The 25,165-nt window shown below is 52.4% G+C and overlaps 1 protein-coding gene across 1 annotated transcript; it reads right to left on the bottom strand.

Moving 5' to 3' along the window:
* Positions 1–6,710: 6,710 nt before the first annotated feature.
* On the bottom strand, positions 6,711–7,992 carry LOC123858679 (lymphocyte antigen 6H-like). The gene is made up of 4 exons (XM_045895806.2): positions 7,924–7,992; positions 7,687–7,743; positions 7,383–7,499; positions 6,711–7,119 (listed from the first exon to the last, which is right to left on the bottom strand). The coding sequence occupies exons 2-4, from the start codon at positions 7,736–7,738 to the stop codon at positions 6,875–6,877; spliced, it is 414 nt and encodes a 137-aa protein (XP_045751762.1). The 5' UTR covers positions 7,739–7,743; positions 7,924–7,992; the 3' UTR covers positions 6,711–6,874.
* Between the last annotated feature and the right edge of the window lie 17,173 nt (positions 7,993–25,165).

The following is a 25,165-nucleotide window of genomic DNA, read 5'->3' as shown; positions in this document are numbered from 1 at the left end:
TTTAAAGATTTTATTTATTTGAGGGCGTCTGGGTGCTCAGTCGTTTAAGCTTCTGCCTTCTGCTCAGGTCATGGTCCTGATCCCAATGTCTTGGGATTGAGCCCCAGGTCTGCCTCTCTGCTCAGAGGGGAGCCTGCTTCTCCCTCTCCCTCTGCCCCTCCCCCTGCTTGTGTTTTCTGTCAAATAAATAAAATCTTTAAAGAAAATATTTATTTGAAAGAGAGTGTACATACCAGCACAGGGGGAGGGGCAGAGGGAGAGGGAGAAGCAGGCTCCCCGCTGAGCAGAGAGGCAGACCGAGAGCCTGACTTGGGGCTCGATCCCAAGACCCCAGAAGCAAGAACTGAGTCCAAGGCAGACGTTTAAAAGACCGAGCCACCCAAGCGCCTCTATTTTTTATTTAAAAAATCTAATCAGAAGCCACTTTACTGACTTCACCAGCATTCTGGAAGGCACCACAGAAGCCCCTAGTTACCAACATTTACTTTTCAGAGGGCTCATTAGGACTTTCTTACAGAAAAGTTACCTAAGTAAGGAAACCATTACGTTCGCAGAAGAAATGGAATGTTAAGTGCAGATGAGCTTGGTTTCAGCTGTGGGAAAGGCACCTGACCCCCACTCCCCCATGAAGTGGGGGTGGCCTCACTGATCCCTCAGAGCCTGATGTGGGGGTCTTCGCAGGCGCCGCCCACCCCTGGGGACCCTCCCGTGTTGTCCACGGTGCCAGCCTGCACAGTGCGTGTGCGTGCGAGCTGCAGCAGAGAGTCCCTGCGGCTGTCCCCGAGGCAGTCCCCTACGCCTCAGCCCTCCCAGGCTCGGGTACCCAGCAGTGAACCCGATGAGGGAGCCGAAGGCGAGCCGAGGACAAAGCGTAAGCTGACACCCTGTGACCTCTTCCCCCTCCCCTCCCCACTCCTGGGTGGGACTGACGTGACATTCCTCCGGGAAACTCCCAACTGTCTAAAGCCTTGCTAGAGGGAAAAACAACCTTAGCTTGACAATGACAAGGCCTGCGTGCGGTATCTGGTGAGTCCTCTTTAGCGTATGAAAGTTCTTTTGAAAATCTCCCCTTTTCCCTTCGCGCAACTCGCAAGTAGGGACTTAGCCACCCTCACAACCCCGGGGCAGCAGCTCTTCCTGTCCACGGCTCCGGGTCCTGTCCACGGGTCCCGGGTGCCATCCCTGGGCTTTAATAAAACCAGCATTCATTTTGCACCAAAGACCTCCCAAGAATTCTTTCTTGGTCGTGGGCTCCGGACCCCACCCCACCAAACCTCACCTATATTCCAAAACCACATCACCACTAAGAGCCAGAAAGCACTCAGCCAGGACCTGTGGCCGGTGGGGAAGGGAGGGGGACCAGAGGTTCCCGAGCCACGTGGTTTCTCAGCCACGCTGAGAAAGATAAAGCCAAAATCTCCTGCCACCCCAGAACACCGCTCACGAGCATCATCACGGGCCCTACGGAAGGAGCATTAACCCAGAGCATGGGCGCCCAGCAGGGCAGCCCCGTCTGGGCAGCCAGACCAGGAGGGAGGCCTGGGGAAGAGCAGCACCGCACTCGGTCACCCCTCCAAGAGACAGAACTACTTCTCCAAGGGGCGACACGGAATTCGCAAGGACGCGCTGTCTCCAGCGCATGCTCAGAGAGGGGAGGCCAGAAACTCCGCCTTTTGCCGCACCAAGCGGGGGAGGCGCACCCCTCCCCGTAGGGACCGCCAGGAGCCTCCAGATCGCCTGTCTCCTCTGGTCTGACTCTACCTGCCTCTCCTGGTACCTGCTGCTCATCCACCCGTGCGCGGTTGCGCTCCGCGGGGGTCTGCTGCCCGCCCTCGGGGGCCCCAGCCCCAGCCTGTCTGGTGTCCCCTTCCTCCCCGGCTGCCTCTGCCTCTGTCCTCTTCGCTCCACCCCTCCAGAAGGCTCCCCCTCCCACCTGCCCCAGACCAGGACAGCTCTTAGCCTGAGCTGACCCCCCAGCTGTCCCTCCCTCTCTGGGTGGACACGGGTCAGTGCTCCACCAGGGCTCTGGGCGCCTGTAGGCGGGGAAGCGGTTTTGATGTAGTTTGGGAAAGCAGGTGAGGTTTGGTGGGGTGGGGCCGCCCCCAGCCCACCCAGAACGCGAGACTGATGACCAATAAAGAATTCTTGAGATGTCTTTGGTGCAAAAAGGTGGTTTTATTAAAGCCCAGGGGCGGGCCTGTGGGCAGAAGGAGCTGGTGCCCCAGAGTTGTGACGGGTGGGAGTGGGAGGAGGTAAGGAAAAGGGAGGTTTCAGAAGGATTTTCATATGTTAAAGAGGATTCATACCAGAGGCCTTGCCATTGTCAAGCTAAGGTTGTTCTCCCCTCTAGCAAGGAGTTAGTGTTTAGACAGTTGGGAGCTTCCCAGAGGAATGTCACGGGTACCCCAACCTAGTGGGGGGAGGTTGTGGGGTGTCAGCTTGCTCTTTGTCCTCAGATTGCCTTCTGCTCCCCCATAGGTGGGGAGGGCCGGGGAGGGGGCTTCACGCCTCCACCCCAGCCCCACCCTCTCCTGGCCCCCACCTCCGGCTTTGGAAATGCGGGCAGCTCATTCAGGAAGGGTAGGCTCTGGCCAGGCCCCCCAAGACCTTGAGCGCTCAGTTCCTGCATTGTTTCTGCCCCGGCTCTCCCGTCCTGGCAGAGATTTTATCTGCTCACTAGGAAGCCTCCTCCCACGTCAGCCGAGGCGGGAATGGCCAAGGAGGTTGGGGAGGTCTTCAGTCACGCGTTCTGGGTGGGCTGGGGACGGCCCCTCCCCACGTGGGGCGCCCAGTCCCTTGGCCTGCTGCCTTCCAGGCCAAAAGAGCCCCCTCTCTCGGTGCCCCTCGCCTTTCCTCTGCTGCTCAGGCTGGGCCAGGCCCTACGGGGGACGGGACACTGGAGGGCCACTAGGGCCCTGTTCTGCCCCAATGCCCACCCACGCAGTGCTGCTGGCATCACGTCCCCTCCCTGAACACACACAGCACGCACATGACACCCACTCACACACTGTGCTCGACACGCCGTGCACATACCGCACACGCATGCACCCTGCTCTCTCGACCCTCGGCACGCCGCTGGCCTCCCTGCCAGTCGTGCCCGGCAGCTGGCCCAGGGAGGCCAGCGAGGCCACCCGGCCATGGCACAGAAAGGGGAGTGCCCGAGGGGCACGTTCCTAACTGTGCAGCAGGACAGGGCAGGACAGACGCTGAATCCACACGGGCAGGAAGACCCACTTTGACTCGTCAGCCCGCTTTCCCGAGGCCACTGTTAACCAGGGCCCGTGCCCACGGGCCTCCCTCAGATAGTAACTGCCCAAGGCAGGCTGTAGGGGTGGGGTGGGGGCAATGGGGTCTGACCTGGGACCTCACTTCTTGTGGCGCCTGGAGCCCCCCACCCCCGGCCGGCATTTCCAGGTCACAAACAGGTGGGTAAACCCTCGTTAAGTGTCAACTGTCAAGAGCAGGAATAGTTATGGTTAATTAAGTTCTTAGAAAGAGGTGGAGTGAAAACCCTAGAAGCCTGCCATGGGCACTGGCCGTGGAGTGGCCAGGAAAAGTGGAGGAGCCGGGCCAGGGTGGGGACCGCTGATGTCCTGCCACTCCCAGGACTAGGCTCTGGACCCCAGGAAAGCCCCGTGCCGTGCGGGGCTTGGCCCAGGGTCTGCCGTGCAGATCTTTGAGAGTCTGCATCAATGCTGATCTCCTGTTTTTGAACCTGGTTACGTAAGAAGTTAATATCGGGTAAAGTGGACTGAAGGGAATATAGGAACTCTATACTATTTTTGAAACTTCTTTTTAAGTGTGAACCTATTTCAGAACGAAAAGCTGAAACGTTTTAAAAGCAGCATGGAGGGGCGCCTGGGTGGCTCAGATGGTTAAGCGTCTGCCTTCGGCTCAGGTCATGATCCCAGGGTCCTGGGATGGAGCCCCGCGTCGGTCTCCCTGCTCAGCGAGGAGCCTGCTCCTCCCTCTCCCACTCCCTCTGCTTGTGTTCCCTATCTCCCTGTGTCTGTCAAGTGAATAGATAAAATCTTTAAGTAAATAAATACATACATACATACATAAAAGCAGCATGGAGTAGGCTCCATGGGAGATAAGAGTGGGGGGGTGGTCACAGGCCACTTCCCCACCTACCTCCCGGGACCGCAGGGGGTGTGGTGGGAAGGGGGGGCGGGGGTCTGGGCAGCAGATCAGAGAAGGATAAACTCTGCCCCGGACCCTGTTGGGTCAGGGCTGGGGTGTCAGGGAGAACACATTTTCTTTTTTTTTTTTCTTTTTTTTTTCTTTTTTTTAAAGATTTTATTTATTTATTTGGGAGAGAGAGAATGAGAGACAGAGAGCCCGAGAGGGAGGAGGGTCAGAGGGAGAAGCAGACTCCCTGCCGAGCAGGGAGCCCGATGCGGGACTCGATCCCGGGACTCCAGGATCATGACCTGAGCCGAAGGCAGTCGCTTAACCAACTGAGCCACCCAGGCGCCCCAGGGAGAACACATTTTCAATGGATCAAAACCCAAATTGAAAATGGAGAACTTGGCAATTTTAAGAAGAAACATAAGAAAACCTCTCCATATATTGACAGAAAATATTTTTAGGTAACCCACTAATACATTTAAGAATATTAACAGTAAAGGGGCGCCTGGGTGGCTCAGTTGGTTAAGCGACTGCCTTCGGCTCAGGTCGTGATCCTGGAGTCCCGGGATCGAGTCCCGCATCGGGCTCCCTGCTCAGCGGGGAGTCTGCTTCTCCCTCTGACCCTCCCCCATCTCAAGCTCTCTCTCTCTCTCTCTCATTCTCTCTCTCAAATAAATAAATAAAATCTTTAAAAAAAAAAAAAAGAATATTAACAGTAAAAAAAGTTTGCCTGTTATCATGATATACCAATTAAAAAGAAAAGACACATGCTAAGACACTTGCAGTAATTAGTACCACTTATCAGGATGGATCGATTAAAAAAGCCCAAGGCGATCATGGCACGGTGAGCACACGGGCCGGCGGCTCTGGTTACGGCCTACAGCCGCTGCAAGGGGACAGAACCCAGCTGTGTCCCCTTGGCCCTTGCCGGTGCACGCGGAAGGCCCTGGTCATAACAGAGTGAATTCACCGAGGCCAGATGTGGGTCCTTGCCCAAGGTCGCCGGGGGACAGTAGGCTGAGGTCAGGAGGCAGGAGACGGCCCACAGAACGTGGTTCTTCAAACCCCTCTGACCACAAAGCACCCCCTGCTCCCCCCATGCACACTCACTCTGGAGCCCTCCCCCACTGCATGGCATGGTCGGTCCCTCGGTCGCCCCTGGGGTGTAGAGACAGGGTGTGTGGGTTGAGGCTAGCACTGTAGGGGGTCGAGTTGGGAGATGCTGGAAGGAGGGGTGTTGGGGAAGAGGCTTCAGATTTCCACACATCAGAGGCCCTGCTCTGCCCCCAGGACCTGTCCCTGTGGGGCTGGTGCCCTCCCCAGGCCCTGTACTTCCTCCAGCACCCAGCCTGGGGCGGGGCCACATCCTTTTTGGGGGTGAGGCTGGGTCTGCCAGGCTTTTCTGCTCAGTAGTGAAAGGACCAGAGGGAGATGTCACTTGGTCCACTCTGTGGAGGCACAAAGGACACAGGTGGGCCAGGGCGGCACTTCTGGTTCCTTGTCTTTGGCACAGACTGGCATGAGGCTCCCTGTGCCTCAGTTTCCCTGCTTATGAAGGGAAGGCCCTGCCCTGGTCTCCAAGGTGCTACAGTCCCAACCCTCACAATCCCATGGAGTTCCCGAGGCCACACTCCAGGTTTTCTGAATGGGGCAGGGAGAGGAGGGGGTTCTCTTCCTGGAGGAGGTGACTGGGGGGACCTAGGGAGGAGATGAGGCTCTGGGATCTCCATCCCATGGGGAGGAGCAGGGTCCTATGGGCTTGTGGGGGCAGGCTCTGAGCTTCGGGGTCCACCCTTTGGGGCAGGGGCTCAGAGGGGAAGAATGCGTGAAAGAGGAAATGCGTGAAAGAGGAAATGTGTGAAAGAGAAAATGTGTGAAAGAGGAAATGTGTGAAAGGAAATGCGTGAAAGAGGAAATGTGTTAAAGAGAAAATGTGTGAAAGAGGAAATGTGTGAAAGGAAATGCGTGAAAGAGGAAATGTGTGAAAGAGAAAATGTGTGAAAGAGGAAAGGAACCAGCTGAGACCCGCTCTTCCAGCACCACCACCACCTGCCTCTGCTGAAGCCCCCCCCCAGCACATCAGCCACCGGAGGCCCTGGGCAGATGGAGGCTCCCAGGAGGGACTGGGGGGGCCGGTCGTGTGCATTGGAGGAAACGCTTCATGGGGGCGAGGGGGGCCACACCCAGCTGTGCAGAGCTAGCCCCTCCAGAACCGACCACTGCTCCTAGTCCCTAGGGCCATGGGCACTCACCTGGCTGAGTGTAGTCTCCCTCCCAGGCAGGCCACGAGAGCCACCAACCCTTTCCTAGGGGACCGAATGACAAGCAGAGGACAGGAGGATGCAGAAAGGGTTTATTTTCTCCGGGGGCTGGCTGGCACACTGGGAGCAGGACCCCGGGCTGGGCTGTGGGCTTTGCTCTTCTACAGGTCCGTCTGGTCAGGGCGTAGCAGTCTCTGCATCTTGCGGCAGTGGTTGGTTGATGGTGTTTGCAAAACGGGACAGGCTTGTTGGCATAGCAGGGCACTGGGGGCCTGAGGCTGGGGCTGGCCAGGTGGGTTGGGCAGGAGAGCCTGAGGGTCTGTGGGGTCTGCGCGTGCAGGTGCATGCGTGTGCATGTGTGTGCCCAGGCGTGTGGGTATGTATGTATGTATGTGTGCGTGGGTGGGACAGCGAGCTTGCTTCACGTGCCTGCCACCTGAGACTCTGTTCAGAACGAGGCCCTGTGCTGGGGTCAGGGCTGGTCACAGCAGGGCCCAGAGGAAGACGGGCCCTAGGCTGAGCAGGAGCCCCCCGCCAGGACCCAGGAGCTGTGCACCCCCATTACAGAGGTCCTTATCACAGCACATCAAACCCTGCACTTCAAGCTTAACTAGGCCCAGCAGGCCTGGATTCCCCGGGCCGCTTATCTCCGAAATCTGCTTCAATATACTAGAAACTTCCTTACAGGAGGGGGCACACCCCTTCTGCTGGTACTTCACCTGGGTTCCTATGGGCAAGAACGGAGAAGCCTGGCGTGAGAGGTCACCCCGCCTCTCGCAGCCTCCTCGGGCCACATGCTCCCTGGGGGCACTTGGCCCTCCGTCCCTCTGCTGGAGTCCCATCCGGCCCCGTCCAGGAGGAGGCCTCTGGAGGATGGGGACACTGAGGCAGGCTGGAGAGTGGCCCCTGCCAAACCCACGCTCCTCTGAGAGGCTGGGGGAGCCTCGGAGCAGAGCTCCCTGGACACCCCCCTGGGTGCTGGGGACTCACCATCCTCCGTGGTCAAAGTCAGATTACCGGTGTAGCAGACATTGTGTATCTGACACTGGAAGGGCTGGCATGGACTGTTGTTCATATCAACGCAGAAGTAGCACCTAAGGCTCAGGGCTGGCCCGGCCGGTCGGCAGGAAGGATGCAGTTAGACCCCTTCAGGCAGAACCACAGCTCGAGGGCTCCTCCCCACCCTCAGGGATCGTGGAGGACAGACCCCTCACAAGCCCACACAGGGCCTCTCACAGCGGCTTGCCAGCCATGCCCCCCAGCACAGGCCCCGGCCCTGTGCCCCATGGCTCACCGAGCTCCGAGCGCAGCAGGAGGGCCAGCAGGAGGAGATGGATGCCTCTCATGGTTCCTGGGGGGGACACGAGGCAATGTGGGTGGGCCCCTGTGGGGTGCCCCAGACTCAGGCTCCCGCCTCCCCTCCCCAGACCCTGGCCCTCCAGGGCTGAGCCCTGGCCAGCCTGGCTCCCTCCCGCCTCACTCACCCACTGGCCTCAGGTCCCCTTCGGTGAGCTGGTACCACAGCACTTACCCCCCCGGCCAAGGAAGTTGTCCCCCAGTATCCTGTGCCCCAGCAGGAGGAAGTTGGGGCTGGGCTCTCTTGTCTCCACCTTCTTCCGGAGTAGCTATCAGACCCCAGGCGGGATCCTGAGTCCCAGGCCAGGAGGGGGCCTCACCTAGCCAACCAGCAGCGGCTTTGGGGAAACTCCAGGAGGAAGCTAGGTGCCCCCCTGCACACCCCCCACCCCGTTTCTGGTTTCACCTTCAGAGGTCTCTCTGAGGTCATGGGCCCCTCCCCAGCTGTAAAGCTGAGACTTCTCTGTCTGTCTCTCTTCCCCTCCTGGCCCCCAGTCCCCAGTTCCATAAGCCTGTCCTATCCTCCCTGCATTCTCCCCAAAAAGTACCCCTCAAAAATCACAAAAGCAGAAAAAAATTGTTTTGAATGTTAAATACTTTTTTTCCCCATTTTTCTGCTGCACTTGATACACATGTTGAGCAGCTCATTTTTATGGCATCTTCCCCTTGTACACTTGCTCTTAGGGTGAATTTATAATTTTTATAATCTTAGACATCCAGTGGACATAACGGTAGCTTGTGTGACTGGCAAACTCAAATAGAATAAAGATGTGTGCTCATGTTAGACTGAAGGCTGACAACGCAGGAGACACGGCTGTTTTGATTAAACTCACAATATTAAACTAGTCTTACTTCCCGAACACTTGCCCAAATCACATAAACTGGAACAGTATTTGGCTAGTTTCTCTATTTATAAGAGTGTTAGGGATATTTTGTTTCTGTGAGCACTTATTTATGTGTAAGCAAATTAGAATAGAACAGTCTTCTCCGCGGGATTTTATAAATCAATTTGATAACATTATCCAGAGGTAGGAGAATGTCATATATACATAGAATAGTGTAGACACACATATCCAGAAAGGTACAAATAGATACGGTAGAGCTTTCTTCCAGAATTCTAGCCTCGAACCAGGCAGAAACACAGTAATACAAAATTCTCTGGTTTATATAAAAGAGTTGCTTCTCCCCTTTGCCCTGCTTTCTAATTTTATCTGAATTGTGTTTCTGCAGATGAGACCATTTGCGACCACCTGCCCTACATGCCGGGGAATGCTTCCCATCAAGGTTTATGGAAGACACCTCAAGATTCTCTCTTGCCAGGATGTGTAGTCTTATGGGCTGCGGACTAAGTTTTGGTTGGGGTGCTGCGGAGTGGCCAAGCAGCCATCTGGGTGGAAACTCACCTGAGTGGATAGAAATAACAGTGTTTCCAACTAGCCTCCCAGCCTCACTGGTTGCAGTTAGGGTCCCCGCGTCCCTGAGAGCCCCCAGTGGTGGCAGGCAGCCTCCTCGGGTTTGAGTGGGGGCAGGGGCTGAGGGTGGAGTGGAAGGAGGGAGGGAGGGAGGAGGTTGGGGTTTGAAGGACACTCAAGGACAGGCAGGGAGGCTGGCGGTGGTAAAAGCAAGCAGGGGAACAGAGAGGTCTTGGAGGAACCAGTCTGGGGAGGTCTTCCGTTTCCTCAAGAGGCCACTGAAGGTCCCAATTATCCTTAGCAAAATCTTGCCAACGAGGAGGAAGTGGACAGAGCTAGCGCCGTGGTGGCCGGCCGCATGGCCCCGGAAGCCGGCGGAAAGCAGGACCGCCGGGGAGGAGAGCTTGGGGGTGACAACCAAGGAGAGTTCCAGCAGGCCTCTGCGAAGAAGGGGCGGCCTGAACCGCAAGGGACTCCATTTCAACCAGGTTAGACCTCAGCGCGAAGGTTCCAGGCCCTAAAACCGTGGCGCCTGGCGCGGGCTGAACCGTGTCCCTCCCGCTCCTGCCCGCTTCCCCCGACGAAACCTTAGCCTTCAGGGCGGGAGCGCTTCCGCTCGGGCACGCGCTCCAGAGCCTCCGGGGACCCCCGGGCGCGCGGATTGAGCTGAACCCGCATATACGGTGTTTTTTCCTGTGTGTCCGCACCTTTGGGGAAGTTTGACGATTAGGCCGGATCACTAAGAACAAAAGGGAAGGACGGGGCGGATGCTGAGTATGTCCGAAGGCACACCGCCGGACCGGCGCGCTCTCCCAGAGCCTGTCGTCCGGACGGGCCCTTCTTGTGAGGACTCGACGGCATGACCTGCCCGGGTGACCCGAGGAAGTGAGGCCAGGGCCGCCGCCCACCGCAGGGGATGGGGGCTGGGCAGAGTGAAACCGCACATAAGGGGGACCAGAATGCCCCAGCCGGGAGCAGCCATCCCTGCCAGGGGACATTTGGCCATGTCTGGAGACCTTTCTGGTTGTCAGTCTGGGGGAGGGAGGGGTTTTGCCGGCAGCGGTGGGTAGAGGCTGGCTCCTGCCCCAGATGTTCCGGTGGCCCCACCCACTGGGCAGTCCCAGGCTTGCGCTCAGCATCTTCCCGCTGAGACCATACTGGTACTCGCCCTGGCAGTTGTCCCGGGAGTTGCTGGGTGGGCCTGTGCCCTTCGTGGAAACACCTCCAGGAGGCGCTTCTCGGGGCTCTGGGCCCCGGGCCCCGGGAGACGCAGGACGGCTAGAATGGCCTTCCTCTGTCCCTTTCGAGGGTTTCTAAGCCTCTACAAGGAAGGTGGACTGTGTGTGTTACCCAAAGAAATAAGAATTTCATTAAAGATAATGCGTTTGTAAAAGCCCTGTTAGGGGGCATGTGGCCATCGTGAGGCGGCTCCCAGGCGCACCTGCAAGTTTGAGGACTGGCCAGGAGGCTTGGGAGAAGAGGGTTGGGTTTGGGAGGGTGCACGGGAAACGCACCGAATCCAAAATGTGCAGATGGCAAAGCCTGGATGCATCCAAGAGGCAGTGTGGACAGGGAGTGAGGTGGGAGGTAAGTTCCCAAGACCCACCACGTGCTCCACAACCTCAAGGGAGCCCCACGACCTTCCTGGTAGACCCGGTTCTATCATTTCCCAGCCAAGGCCACACAAGAGCTGCCCGAGTGGTGATGTGGCCAGAGTGCCCAGGGAGGGAGCTTGCACTCAGAGCTGCTCTCTGCTCCAGAGCTGAAGGAGCCCAAAGCACGCTTCCTCCTCCTGGTCTGCGTTGCTCTAGTCCTGCTTACCAGCCAGTGGGTGTCCACATGGGTCAGTAGGCCTAGACCTGCTTTGATGTTCACGTTATCCCAGACTTGGTGCTCGGAGCCCTTAGAGCTGGCCTTTGTGTTCTGCTGTGTCCCCCGCATGCAGGGAGCACATCCTGGCTTTGTGGCGGAAGGAATGTTCCAGGCTCATCCTGTTCTTTCCCAGATACAGCCCTGGAGCGGCTGTTTCTCCCCCAAGCCCAGGTTGTTCTTGGTGGAGAGCCGTTCTAGGGTCAAACCGTAGATGTGCTTGCCACGGTGGGGTGTCGCTGCCCCAGACTCTCTCAGTGCCCAGAGCCAGGAGACACCAGTGTCTTCATGTGAGCCCACAGCCCCGGCTGCCTCCCGGCTGCCCCTTTCCCGCATGGCTCCCATTGCCCACAGTGGCCCAGTCCCTCTGCGAGTCACCAGTCTCCATTCCCCCCTGTTCCGGGATTGAACCGGGTTCCCCAAAAGATAGGTCCGAGTCCAGGTCCGAGTCCTAACCCCCAGTGAATTTGACCTTATTTGGAAGTAGGGTCATTGCAGACATAATTGGCTAAGTGGAGATGAGCCCCTACTGGAGCGGGGGACTCTGACTCCTATGTTAATGAGAGTCCTTCTTAGAAGACAGGTGCGCAGGGAGAAGAGTGCCAAGTGACCGGAGGGGCAGGGATGGGGGAGAGGGAGCCACAAGCCAAGGAATGCCAAGGACCGCAGGTCAGCTCCAGAAGCAGGGGAGGCAAGGCACAAGTCTTCCCTGCAGGTTCCAGAGGGAGCACAGCCCTGCCGACCTTGGTTTGGGATTTCCAGCCTCCAGACTGAGACAGAACACATTTCTATAGTGTGAAGCCACCCCGTTCATGGTTGTTTGATGCAGCCCCCCGCCCAGGCCCCTCCCTGCAGACTGCCTTCTTCCCCACTGTGGGGAGATTCCACCAGATGAGCACTTCCCCCACCCCCACCCCCCCATCTGGGGCCCCTCAAGCCAGGTGTGTATCTTGATGACCGCAGGATAGAAGACTGCAGCTTCACTAACTGAGCAAGAATGGTTAGGTCTGGGCTCTTGATTCAACTGGGGTCCCTCCCTCCACGTGGGTCTGAGCCTGACAGTCCTGAGCAATGGGGATTGGGAAGCCCTGTAGGACAGGGTTAACTAGGGCTCAGAAAGTACGAGGCCCAGGTGCAGCGAACCCTCGGGGACGCCTGCACTGCCCAACCTGTAGCCGCGAGTTCTGGGGCCCCCGAAGCACCTGCTCGACCTGCAGCCGTGAGCTCATGGACCCCCGCAGGTGAGCTCCACAAGATGGGGCCCCGGGAGAGTGGCAGTGTGCATGATCACGGGAGACCTAGGCAGAAGCCCCAAATGGCTGCTCACTCCCTGATGGCTGGGGGGGTTGGGGTCCCGAACCCAGCAGGCGGCTTCTCCATCCTCAGCCCCAAACCCGGCACCTGCTTGGTGGCAGGCCAGCTGCTGGGGGCAGAGAGGAGGGTCTGGGGGCAGAAAGAGACGCCTGAGAATGGGGGAGAGCCTGTGGGCCTTCCATGAGACCCCCTGTGTTCGGGGTGGGGGTGAGGGGACCAAGCCGAGGGCGGGGCTCTGCTCTCCTCCTGGGACTTCTATAATGAAAATGCACAAGGAGGGAGAGGGAGGGTCTCTTTCAAGCTCAGTAGTGAGAATATAAAGGGATTTGGCAACAAGTAAAGGAAGCTAGAAAAACCTCCCTCCCTGAGCCCCAATAATTGCATTCCAGGGAAGTGACCTTCTGCAGGTCAGCTCTGCACGCCCCACTTACGCGTTCCTGATTTACTTAGCGCCTGTTCCTAACAGGCTATGCCAGCTCCTGGCAGTCCATCCGCGAAAAGAGGGATTTTTTTGCCTTAATGAAACTTGGATTATGATGCACAGTAAGAAGTAACTTGCTGGGTGTTGGGGGGCTGGACAGGAAGGACAGCCTGGGGCAGGGGCTTTAAGCTGGAGTCTGGAGCATGGTGGAGGGGAAGTTGCAATTTTAAACCTAATTTTGTAATTTCAAGCTGGAGAAAGGGATATTTGACCAAAGACAGAAAAAGGAGAGAGAGCTGTTATGCGCAATGTGTCTGGAATGTTCTAGAGGCAGCCGAGGGGGTGAGTGGGGGGCAGAGGGGTGCAGGCCAGGGTCTGGCTGAGGTGGCTGTGAGCCGGAGCAGAGGTCCGTCCCAAGTGCTCGGAGGGCAGAACCGACAGGATTTCTCTGTGAACGGCTGAGAAACTTCGTGAAAGAGGAACAGGCCCTCACTGGGGAAATTCTCCAGGTGTACAAACAATGGATTATTTTGTGCCTGTTAAATGATGTGAGGGGTCCTTCCCACTGATGGGGTGGAGTCTCTGTGTCCTACTCAGTGGGGAGAGTATGTGCACACACACACACACGCACGTGTGGGTGCGTTGCCGAAACTGTGCAGGCTTGTTTCCCTCTGGAGCTCACATTTTTTAAAAAAAGATTCTTATTTTTATGTAATCTCCACACCCAGCGTGGGGCTTGAACTCACAACCCTGAGATACAGAGTCACTGGCTCCGCGGACTGAGGTAGGGTATGGGGGAGATGCCTGGGAGGTTACCTTTCTGAGTCCTCCTGATTTCCAGCATGGTTTGGGTCTTTGAGAGAGCCGTGCAGAGACTCAGATATGACCAAACAGCTTTAAGGAACTAAGGTTGACTTTATGAAACCTGGAACCATAAAGCCCCTTGGAAATGTTGGCCTGATACCTTGCTTACAGAGTTCCCAGCAGCCTCACCAGGTGAGTAAATAATGTCACTTCCTAGCAGGTGCAGGAACCTCAGGATACTTTGCGAACCTCATGAGGAGGAATCTGCCCAGATGGGCAGATACTGCAGGCATGTCTGATGGCAAGTACTTGGCTTGGCTTCTGGCCTGGATTCTACTAAAAGTCTAGTAGAAAAGATTCAATCTAGATTCCTTATAAAAAGTTCCAGCAAGGGGCTCCTGGGTGGCTCAGTCGTTAAGCGTCTGCCTTTGGCTCAGGTCATGATCCCAGGGTCCTGGGATTGATCCCCGCATCGGGCTCCCTGCTCAGCGGGAAGCCTGCTTCTCCCTCTCCCACTCCCCCTGCTTGTGTTCCCTCTCTCGCTGTGTCTCTCTCTCTGTCAAATAAATAAATAAAATCTTAAAAAAAAAAAAAGTCCCAGCAAAGCAGATTTTTAAAAGGGATTTTATTTATTTATTTGAGAGAGAGAACACAAGAGGGGGGAGGTTCCTAGGGAGAAGTAGACTCCTCACTGAGCCCGATGTGGGACTTGATCCTGGGACTCTGGGATCATGACCTGAGCTGAAGGCAGACGCTTAACCAACTGAGCCACCCAGGCGCACCAGCAAAGCAGATTTTTTTTTTTAAGATTTTTATTTATTTATTTGAGAGAGAGAGACTGAGAGACAGAGCACATGAGAGGGGGAAGGGTCGAGAGCGTCAGAGGGAGAAGCAGACTCCCTGCCGAGCAGGGAGCCTGATGCGGGACTCAATCCAGGGACTTCAGGATCATGACCTGAGCCGAAGGCAGTCGCTTAACCAACTGAGCCACCCAGGTGCCCAGCAAAGCAGATTTTAAAAGATCTATAGATCAATCACTATTCTTGCTGAGTTTATGTAAATAATCAGGCCAAGTTTGTTAAAATTATACTTGTTTTACAAACAAATTAGTCTTAATTTGGCTACTTCTGGAAATAACAGTGATTTTAGTGAGAAAAATTGTATTTCAATAACACACCTTTACAGATGTTAAATCGTAGTTCTGATTGTCTTTGAGTATTTGTTGTTTGCCTAAGCTAGACAAATTGAGAAACTTCAGAGGAATTACCACAATAGCTCATGTATAGACAATCTTGCTTGTTATTCTATGGAGATAATAACAGGAGCCCATGGGCACATGATTATTTGAACAACTAGAAAATGAGATTGACTCCCCAACAATTGTATAACTCAGCAATCACCTTGACCAATTCTGTGTGGCTAGGATGACAAAATCGCTCCTTAAAAGCCAGAGCGTACCCCACTCCATGGGTTAGCCATGGACTTGTGGAGATAATGGATGGCCCCACTTTCTTTGTGATTGGATTGGATGATGCACTTGGGGATGCCCTTATCCTGAGACAAGTCTTCTCCCACTTGCCAGTGATTCCTCCTAATTAGGGTAATGTTAAGGCTTGACCTCAGACAAAGGAGGCTTCTTGATGGTTTTATTCCTTAGTCACATTTATCCTAGAAGTTACCGCTGTTGATATAAAATTGCAAGTAGAGGTTTTAGCCAAGCATACAGTGACCACCTTTAACTAAGCGTGACATACAGTCCCCCACAAATGCAAAAGGTGGCCCTCCAAAACTGAAGGGCCCTTGACATCGTGACTGCAGTTCAAGGAGGCCCAGAAGCAGATGACTGGCTCCTCACGACTCAGGGACTATGTGGCTCTAACTTGTGGCCAGGGCTTCCCCCAGGCTGGATAGACCGCTGGACTCGGTTTTGCCTGGATGCACGGACGCTTTATTAAAACCATTGCCAACCCAGCCAACCTTCCCAACTGAAAACAAAGGTGGGCATGTTCTGTGTTTCACTGGTATGACCACCTAGCATCCATCTTTGTTGCCTCTTTGGAACTGGGGGATGTTGTTTGGCACACGGAAGCTCTTAATAAGTACCTAAATGGTACTTACTAAGTACATGGTCAAAGCCCTAAATGACACTCAAAATAGCATTTCTCTACTAAATACTGAAATAACACAAATGCGTAAAGCAGTTTTACAGAACAGAAAGGTGTTAGACGTTTTAACTGCTGCACAAGGTGGAATGTGTGCTATTATGAAGACAGAACGCTGTGTACATGTTCCAGATTTCCACTAAATTATTTCTAGGTTTCCAACTGACATGAATACTCAATTGGCCCTTTAGAAGATCCCTGTCTCTCCTTTAATGATTTGGTTCAACTCCTGGACCGGAGAAGGAGTTTTGTCAACTATCCAAGGACTCTTGGGGCACCTGGGTGACTGGGTCTGTTAAGCGTCTGCCTTTGGCTCAGGTCCTGATCTTGGAGTCCCGGGAGGGAGTCTCCGGTCAGGTTCCCTGCCCAGCGGAGAGTCTGTTTCTCCCTCTCCCTCTGCATCTCCCTGTGCTTGTGCTCTCTCTCTCAAATAAATAAATAAAATCTTTTTTTTCTAAGAAGAACTCTTATTTGGGTTTCTTTTTTCTTTTTGTTATTCTGATCATGTTTTGCTGCCTTCTCCCTTGTCTCTCCACCTGGTGCTGAGACTCCTTTGCTGCCATAACTTCCAGCCGACAGAAGATCCTTTCCACTCGGGAAGATGCACACATGTGGTCTCTCTTGGATTCAACTCCCTCTGCCTTTCATAACTCCCATGTCTATATAAGCCCCAACTGACCAATACCGACCCACAGGTAGGGACATCTCTCCGCTCCTATTCAGCAGGAAGACGTTACAGAAGATGAGACCTTCCACTCTCAAAGACCTTAACGATTTAAGGATCAAAATTGTTCAGGGGGGGATGATGTGGGAAACAAAGGCAGAAGAAAAATTGAATTTCTCACTACCTACAGCCCATTGGCAAGTCCTTGAAACAGAAAGAGTGACCTTCTCTAGGGACTCAGCTGCCTGGATGTTGACACTTTGCTAAGGGCAACAAGCAATTCTAGGCCGAACCCCCAGGATCCTGTAAGTCTACCTTAACATATAAAAATTCTTTTTTGGAAACTTTATCTCTATCCCCCAAGATACACATTGGCAATCATCCTCCAAGCGTATGACCCACCGATATACATCTGAATGGTCTCCTGACTGAGTTTTTATGAAACAGTAATAAATGACCTTCTCCCAACAATGGCTAGCCCCCTCAAGGTCCTGGAAACATTGTTCCCAAAATTCCTTAGAGACTTAAACTATCTCCAACCCCCTCCGAACTTGAAAGTACATAATGGGTCACTCCTCCTGACCCCAGTGCCGCTCTTTCTGCCCATGGGTCCTGTCCCTGTGCTTTAATAAAACCACCTTTTTGCACCGAAGACGTCTTAAGAATTCTTTCTTGGCCGTCGGCTTCAAGCCCTATCTTTCCTACATCAGTAGGCTAAGTTACAAACCAGGAGCCAGTTCCCCCTGCCCCTAGCACAGTAAGTAAGAGTTTCCTGCACTAACCCCAAGAGGAGACCGCGCTTTGAGAATTATCTCCCTGCCTCCTTACCTGCTGCAAATAGTAGACTTTTTGCTCAAACCAAGAGACTTAGGCTGACGCACCCCCCAAGGGGTAGACCCTTTGTACTCGGGGACAGGAGGGGTGCTCATGCCTCAGTAGGAACCTGCAGGACACCCTGGAGACCCGGGCCCTTCCTTGCTCTGGCCAGAGGGTCCTGAGTTCGCCAACATAAAGGCAACCAACCCCTCTGTGCTAGTGCTTTGTGGAGCCACTCAGTAGATTAAAACAAACACCCATTCTTTGAACGATCTCTCTCTGCCCCTCCTGGCAGCAGGAACCCTCAGCAGGAATAGGAAGTAAGCTGCCATCCTCAAGATCACTCCTGGGGATGCTAGTGGCTCAGTGGGGTGAGCATCAGACTCTTGATTTCCGCTTGGGTCCTGATCTCAGGGTTGTGGGACCGAGCCCCGCGTCAGCCTCCACGCTGAGTGGGGGGTCTGCTTGGGATTCTGTCTCCCTCTCCTCCTGCTTTCGTGCTCACTCTCTCTGACTCAAAAACAAAACAAAACAAAACCTACAACACCACACTCTTCAACGGTTGGGGCCGGGGGAAGGGCTGGGATAAAGCAATCACGAAGCTCTCCTATGGGATTCAAATGCCTTTTTCTTAAGGAAGCTTTTGCTTGCTTTCTGGAAACCTCTGACGGCTGTTCAGCAAGGAAGTTGGCTCTGACCGTGTTTTGCCAGTTTCGTCGGTGTATCTGGAGGAGCAGGTCCCGAGAGCCCCCAGAGCTCGTGTTGCTCTGTCCTTCTGTTTTTAAGAGCTCTTGGTGTATTTAGGAGCCTTTGCCCTTCAGCTGTAATCATGCAGCAAAGTCTGTCTCTCAGTTTGTCAGTGGCTTCTGATTTTATGGAAAATGTCAGCCTTCCAAAAGTTTTATTGGGGGCACCTGGGCAGCCCAGTCGGTGAAGCGTCGGTGAGCCTTCGGCTCAGGTCAAGGTCTCCAGGTCCTGGGATCAAGTCCCGCATCGGGCTCCCTGCTCAGTGGGGAGCCTGCTTCTCCTTCTGCCGCTCCCCTGCTTGTGCTCTCTCTCTCTCTCTGTCAAATAAATAAATAACATCTTTTTTAAAAAGTTTTATTTGTATTTTAATGCTATCAGTTTCATCGATCTTTTGTGTATGTAGATTTTGAATCATAATTAGAGAGTCTTCCCAGCCTGACGCCGCCCTGCTTTTCCCCAGGGCTGCACTGGTTCACAACTTCAGGTCTGCACCCCCAATCCACCTGGCCTGCATTCTTGTAACACTGGATCTGATTCTTCCATTTCCCAAACACCTGCCTGGTTGTCCCATGACAAATCCATCCTTGCCCCAGTCACTCAAGATGAGATGGGGGTGGGGTAAAATTCTAAGACAGCCTCTGTGCTCATACCAGGGACTCTGTGCATTGCCCTCCATGTGAGTGGGAGTGAGACCGTAACTTGTTTCCCACTGAACACAGAGAAGGTGAAGGGACTGGGCAGATGCATATAGGGCCCTGATTGGTTAACTCTATTTTAATCCAAAAGGGGACATGCTTGGTGGGCCTGGTGTAATCAGGTGAGCCTTTCCCGGTCTGCCCCAGCAGTGGGCACAGCCCGACCGTGCTGGCCTTGAAGAACCCACCCACCTACCATGGGGTCTACAACTGCAAGCACATGAATTCTGTCTGTTCTGGCTTTTTAAACTCAGCATTACGTTTGTGAGATTATTGTGCTGTTGAGTGAAGCAGTAAATAATTCTTTTCACTTCCATGTAGTATTCTGTTGTGTGATTATGCCAGCATTTCCTTATTTATTCTGTTTTTCTTTTTATTTATTTAACAGAGAGAGAGAGAGAGTGAGCACAAGCGGGCAAGGAGGCAGAAGGAGAGGGAGAAGCAGGCTTCCCACGGAGCAGGGAGCCCGATGCGGGGCTCGATCTCAGGACCCTGGGATCATGACCTGAGCCGAAGGCAGACGCTTATCTGACTGAATCACCCAGGCATCCCTATTTATTCTGTTGTTAATGGATGTTTAGGTTGTTTATGGAAAATACAGCTGAATATCTTGGGTATTTATCTTGGTGGACTTATTTCTCTTCGGTACACACCTAGGAGTGGAAATATGGCTCACAGGCCATGTGTATCTTTAACTTTAAGATACTGCCAAACGTCCTTTCCAATTGCTGGAGTTCTAACAATTTTTGTAACAATTTACACTCACATCAGTAAGTGCGCGGCCGGGTTGCCCCATGTCCTCAACAGCACCTGGAATCTTCAGTACCTTTAATATTGGCCATTCTGGTTTGCATTTCTTCCTTTCCGATATACTTTATTTATTTTTATATACTTTTAATATATATTTTTATTTTTCTAGATTAATGGCATGGTTGAGCACATGACATATTTGATAATTTTTTACATGCACTTAAAGAAATGTGGATTCTGCTGTTTGGCATCATGTTCTACACATGTCCGTTATGTTAATTTTTTACGATCTTTTACAAATTTATGTATTCTAATTGCTTTTTGTTCACTCGTTCTATTAGTTACTTAAAGATTTATATAAGATGTCTAAGTGGGATTGTGTACTTGCCTCAACTTTCAGTCCTGCCATATTTTCCTTAAACATTTCAGAGCTGGTATTGGATGTGAACAGACGTAGGACAGATGCATCTCTGTGTTGACCCTTTATCACTGTGAAGTATCTTGTGTATTCCAGTCCCATCACTCGCCTTCACGTGTACTTTCTGTGGCTGCAGCCAGATCTCTGGGTTACTCCCTGTGTGGAGCATCTGTTTCCATTCTTTGTTTTTTGACTGTTCTGTGTCCTTACTTTTCTTCTTTTTGGGGGGATGAAAGGGGCAGAGGGAGAAGGAGAGAGAGAATCTCAAGCAGGATCCCCACTGAGCACAGAGCCTGATGCAGGGCTCGATCTCACGACCCTGAGATCACGACCTGAGCTGAAACCAAGAGTTGGACACTCAACAGAGCCACCCAGGTGCGCCTGCCCTTAAATGAGGGTTGTAAACCAGTTGATTCTTTTTAATCCGGTCTGAATGTCTATGCCTTTACATGGGGATGGTTGGTCCACACACACGGTGTTGTCAGCCTTCAAGACCAGTGCCTCACACTTTTATTCTTCCCAAGTGTTTCTTTTCCTTATCCTGCATTCTTTTGGGTTTATGAAATATCTCCCATATTTCCTTTTCTCTTTTATAGATATTTTTCTTGTATGATTCTTCAGAGGTTATCTTACAGGTAACAAACAGTATGTGTCCTTGCCCTATCATAGTCAACCTTGACTTTGCATGGCCACCACACCCCAAAGGGCTCAGGGACTTACAGAGGATGACTTTGTCTACACCACGCTACTACCTTAATACTCACTGACACGTGTTATAAACCCCACAGTGTCCTGTTCTTGTCGTTCCACACCGTAAACACCCTTTCGTACTTATCTCAATAGCCCTCATTTCTGCTTCCCTGACCTTCTTCCTAAAGCTTCATGCTCCCACGTGTGGTCATTTTATTTACCTTGACGAACTTCCTTTTTAATTTCTTGTAGTCGGAGTCTGCTGGCAATGAATCATCTCCACTTGTGTATAAAACCTTTTGTTTTCTATATCTCTGAATACTATTTCTGCTTGGTACAGAATTCAGGGTCACCAGATTTTGTCATTCATCACCTGAAAGATGCAGTTTCATTTTCTTCCAGCTGCCATAATTTTCGTGAAAAGTCAGCTGTAGGTCTTCTCTGTTTTTCCTGTGTCGAAAACGTTTCTCTTTCCTCTGCCTGCTCGTAGAAGTATCGTTTGTCTCCAGCCTGGAGAGAGCAGCAGGCTAGCTGCAGTGATACCCTTTGCATTTATTCTGCTTAGAGTTTTCTGGGATTCATGAATCTATGGTTTACCTTTCATCACTTTTGGAAAATGTTGTCTCTTCAAGCATTTATTGACCCACTCTCCTCCTGCTACTCCAGGCTTATGTGAGTTAGACCCTTTGGCTGGGCCTCATGGGCACTCTTGCTCTGAGCTGTTCTTTCTAGCGTTTTGTTCTCTGCAGGTTCATGTGGGCTATCTGTGCCTTCCTCTACCTCCTATTTTGCTCTTGAATTCGCCCAAATGAGTTCTTCAGGGATTTTATTTTTCAATTCCAGAATAGAGTGTTTAATATCATGTGTCACCTTCACTGGGCCACAGTACCTTGATATGTGGCCCCACACGACTCTGGATGTTTCTGGGAGGGTGTTCGTAGATAAGATTAACATTTCAGTTGGTGAAATTCGAATAAAGCAGATTGCCCTCTATAATGTGGGTGGGCCTGTTCCAATCAGTTGAAGATCTGGACGACATAAAAGAATGACCCCCTGCAAGCAAGAGGCAGGTCTGTGGCAAACAGCCTTCAGACTTAACTTGCGATGTTGGCTTTTCCCGGACTCCAGTCTGCCAGACCACCCTGAAGACTCTGGACTTGCCAGCTTCCATAACCATATAAGTCAGTTCTGTCCAAGAGATCTTGTTCTGTATATAGAAACATCCTCTGGGTTCTGTTTCCCTCTAGAATCCTGACTCTCACACAGAATATCCATTTGATTTGTTTTATAGAGCCCCATTCTGTCAAAACTCCCAGTCTTTAAATCTCTCCTATTCGTCTTTTCCTCTATTTTATTGAACACAGTTGTCATTGCTATTTTTAAATCCTTTTCTATTGGGGGATTGGGTGGCTCAGTCATTAAGTGTCTGCCTTCAGCTCAGGCCATGATCCCTGAGTGCTGGGATCGAGTCCCACATTGGGCTCCCTGCTCAGTGGGAAGCCTGCTTTTCCCTCTCCCACTCCTCCTGCTTGTGTTCCCTTTCTAGCTGTCTATCTCTGTCAAATAAATAAATAAAATCTTAAAAAATAATAATAAAAAAATAAAATCCTTTTCTGTTAACTCCATTACTTGGACCACCTGTTGGTCTGTGTGTATGGCTTTCCCCCCTTCTGTGACTGGTCGCGTTTCCCTGCCTTTCCAGATCTACTAACGTTTAATTGTGTGCTGGGTCTTGTAAAAGTAAGAACCATAGAGGCTACATATATACACACATCACCAGGTCCTGGGTCCCTCATGTCCTCCTCAGCCAGATTGGTGGGTGTGAAGTACTAATCACATCAACTGCGTCAGAAGTTGACGTGGGTCTGGACTGCAGATTGAGAAAGACGCATGGAACCTCCTGTCTGTCCCTTTCCCCCGCCCGGGCCTCTGGCTGAGATTCTGACAGGCCTGTCTCCTTAGGCCCGGAGCGTGTGGGAGATTCCATTCTGCCCACTCACTGGTGTCTCTATGCTCTGCCTGTAAGCCTCCTGTTCCCATGTTCCGGTGCAGCTTCCCAATCTGACAACTCTCTTCAGAGCAAGTTCAGATGTGCATTTGAAACAGACCTCTTCCTCTGTGGGGATTTGCTGCCTGAGAACATGGAGACTGTGGGAGGGGTCACCCTTCCATGGCGCGGTCTCCTGCATCCACGACTCTGCATGAATTCCGTGTGGGAGAATGTGTTTGCAGCTTTGCAAGTCTCTAACTAGTGGTAAGATCCTCACTGGTTTCCCTTGCCTGGAGCCGAGTCTGTGTGGGTCACACCCGTCCCTTGGTGCCTGGAGGTGGCAAATGGCCACAGGAAGGGAAGGGCCACTGCGTCGGCCCACCTGGGAGGGCTTCCCTCAAATAGATCACAGCTTTCCAGCATATATATATATATATTTTAAAGATTTTATTTATTCATTCGAGACACAGAGATACAGAGAGAGAGAGAGCTCGAGCAGGGCGAGAGGCAGAGGGAGAAGCAAGCTCCCCGCTGATCCAGGAGCAGGACGTGGGGCTCAATCCCACAACTCTGGGATCACGACCCGAGCCGAAGGCAGATGCTTAACCATCTGAGCCACCCAGGCGCCCCTCTGCAGCATATTTTAAATACAATGATTGCGGTCTGGCTTTTTCTCCCTGGTCCAGTGGAAGTGTTTGACTGCATGGTCTACATCATCCTTCTCCCCACAGTGGGAGCCCTCTGATGGCTGCAGAGTTGTATGTTTACTCTGCATCCTGATTCATCAGGATTGTTTTCCAAGTTTGCTGTTTTTATTACTTATTGTCCAGGATTCCCAGGTACACTATCATATCATCTACAAATGGAGCTGATTTTACTTCTTTCCTTTTTTTTTTTAAGATTTATTTATCTATTTTTTTAAAAGATTTTATTTATTTATTTGAGAGAGAGAATGAGATAGAGAGAGCATGAGAAAGAGAATGAGATAGAGAGAGCATGAGAGGGGGAGCGTCAGAGGGAGAGGCAGACTCCCTGCTGAACAGGGAGCCCCATGCGGGACTTGATCCTGGGACTCCAGTTTCATGACCTGAGCCGAAGGCAGTCACTTAACCAACTGAGCCACCCAGGCACCCAAGATTTATTTACCTATTTGAGAGACAGAGACAGAGAGAGAGAGAGCATATGGTGGTGGGGGCGCGGTGGGAGAAGCAGAGGCAGAAGGAGAGAGAATCTCAAGCAGGCTCCACGCCCAGCACGGAGCCCAACGTGGGGCTGGATCTCATGACCCCATCATGACCTGAGCTGAAATCAAGAGCCCCATGCTCAACCACATGAGCCCCCCAGGCACCTTCTTCCTGTTCTAATGCCTGTCGTTGTCTTGCTGAGTACTTCTGATACAATGCTACATTGTGATGGGGACACTCCTGCTCTTCTTATAATGTAAGATGATGACTTTAGGGGATTATGTGTTTCTTGAATATTTTTAATCAAGAAAGGATATTTAACTTATCAGAGGTATTTGCCAAGTCTGTAGATTTACCCCTATGATATTTATTTTCATATCTATTAATATGAGGAACTATATTAACAAATTCCCTAATATTTAACTATCATTGAATCCCTGGAATATATCCTGTTTTGTCATAGTGTATTACTTTCTTAATGTGCTGTTGGATAATGTTTGTTAATATTTATTTAAGATTTTTGCACTGATATATCTAAGAGATATTAATCTGTGATTTTCTTTCCTTTTACAATTTTGTGTGTTGCCACTTCTTTTTCTTTCCAATGAAGCCAAAATTCAGGCTTTAAAACCTTTTTCTATAGCACCGATACTTGAAGGAGTCCTTGATTACTCAAGGAAATACTTGCTTCAATCTTTATTTTCTTGAGTTTTTCTTCTCATCATTTCTGCTTCAGTGTGTCTTGCTTGCTGTTGAGAAGTCTGATATCAAGCTATTTTTTTCTTACATATATTTGGGGGCCGTAGGTACGAAGGACTATTTCTGGATCCTCTAAACCACTACTCCCACTGAGCTGGTGTTCGTCTGGGGCCCAGGCCGGTCCGGAACTGGTGCTCCCGCCCCGCACCTGCCCCCAACCACTCGACCCTTGGCTGCCCCCCGCCCCCCCCCCCCATGGCTGCAGCAATCCCCCCAGCTGCCCCGCTCCCCGCCCCCCGCACCTCCGTCCTCTCCGCTCCACCCACTCACCCACCCCCACACCCCCACACCCCCAACCCCGCCAACCCCCCCACCCCCGCAGGCCGGTCTCTAAGCTGCTCTTCCGCTTCCTTCTCTTGGCTCCCTTTCATCCGTCCTCACCTTTTTTTTTTTTAAGGTTTTATTTATTTATTTGACAGAGAGAGGCAGCGAGAGAGGGAACACAAGCAGGGGGAGTGGGGGAGGGAGAAGCAGGCTTCCCGCTGAGCAGGGAGCCCGATGCGAGGCTCGATCCTAGGACCCATGACCTGAGCCAAAGGCAGACGCTTAACAACTGAGCCACCCAGGCGCCCCAAGTACTTTCCTCTCTTACTTCCTTCTTTCCATTTGCCACCAAGCCTCCAAGGGTCTGTGCCCCGAGAAGGGATACATTTGGCTGCCCCACGTCCCGGTCACCTGTGGCCAGTCCTCTGGCCACCAGGTCTAAGTCCAGCTTCCACGTA

Source organism: Mirounga angustirostris, unplaced genomic scaffold (genome assembly GCF_029215605.1).
Source record: "Mirounga angustirostris isolate CCGP_5_RB_7025 unplaced genomic scaffold, mMirAng1.0.hap1 SCAF_4, whole genome shotgun sequence".
Taxonomy (NCBI): domain Eukaryota; kingdom Metazoa; phylum Chordata; class Mammalia; order Carnivora; family Phocidae; genus Mirounga; species Mirounga angustirostris.
This window is presented reverse-complemented; position numbering and strand designations above follow the sequence as displayed.

What these genes read in the sequence shown, in the direction of transcription:
- LOC123858679 (XM_045895806.2), bottom strand. Translation starts at nt 7,738, where the DNA reads ATGAGAGGCATCCATCTCCTCCTGCTGGCCCTCCTGCTGCGCTCGGAG. An exon ending in CCTGCTGCGCTCGGAGCTCG is followed by an intron (nt 7,500 to 7,686) that starts GTGAGCCATGGG and finishes CGGCCGGGCCAG; the next exon opens with CCCTGAGCCTTAGGTGCTAC. An exon ending in GACTTTGACCACGGAGGATG is followed by an intron (nt 7,120 to 7,382) that starts GTGAGTCCCCAG and finishes TCTTGCCCATAG; the next exon opens with GAACCCAGGTGAAGTACCAG.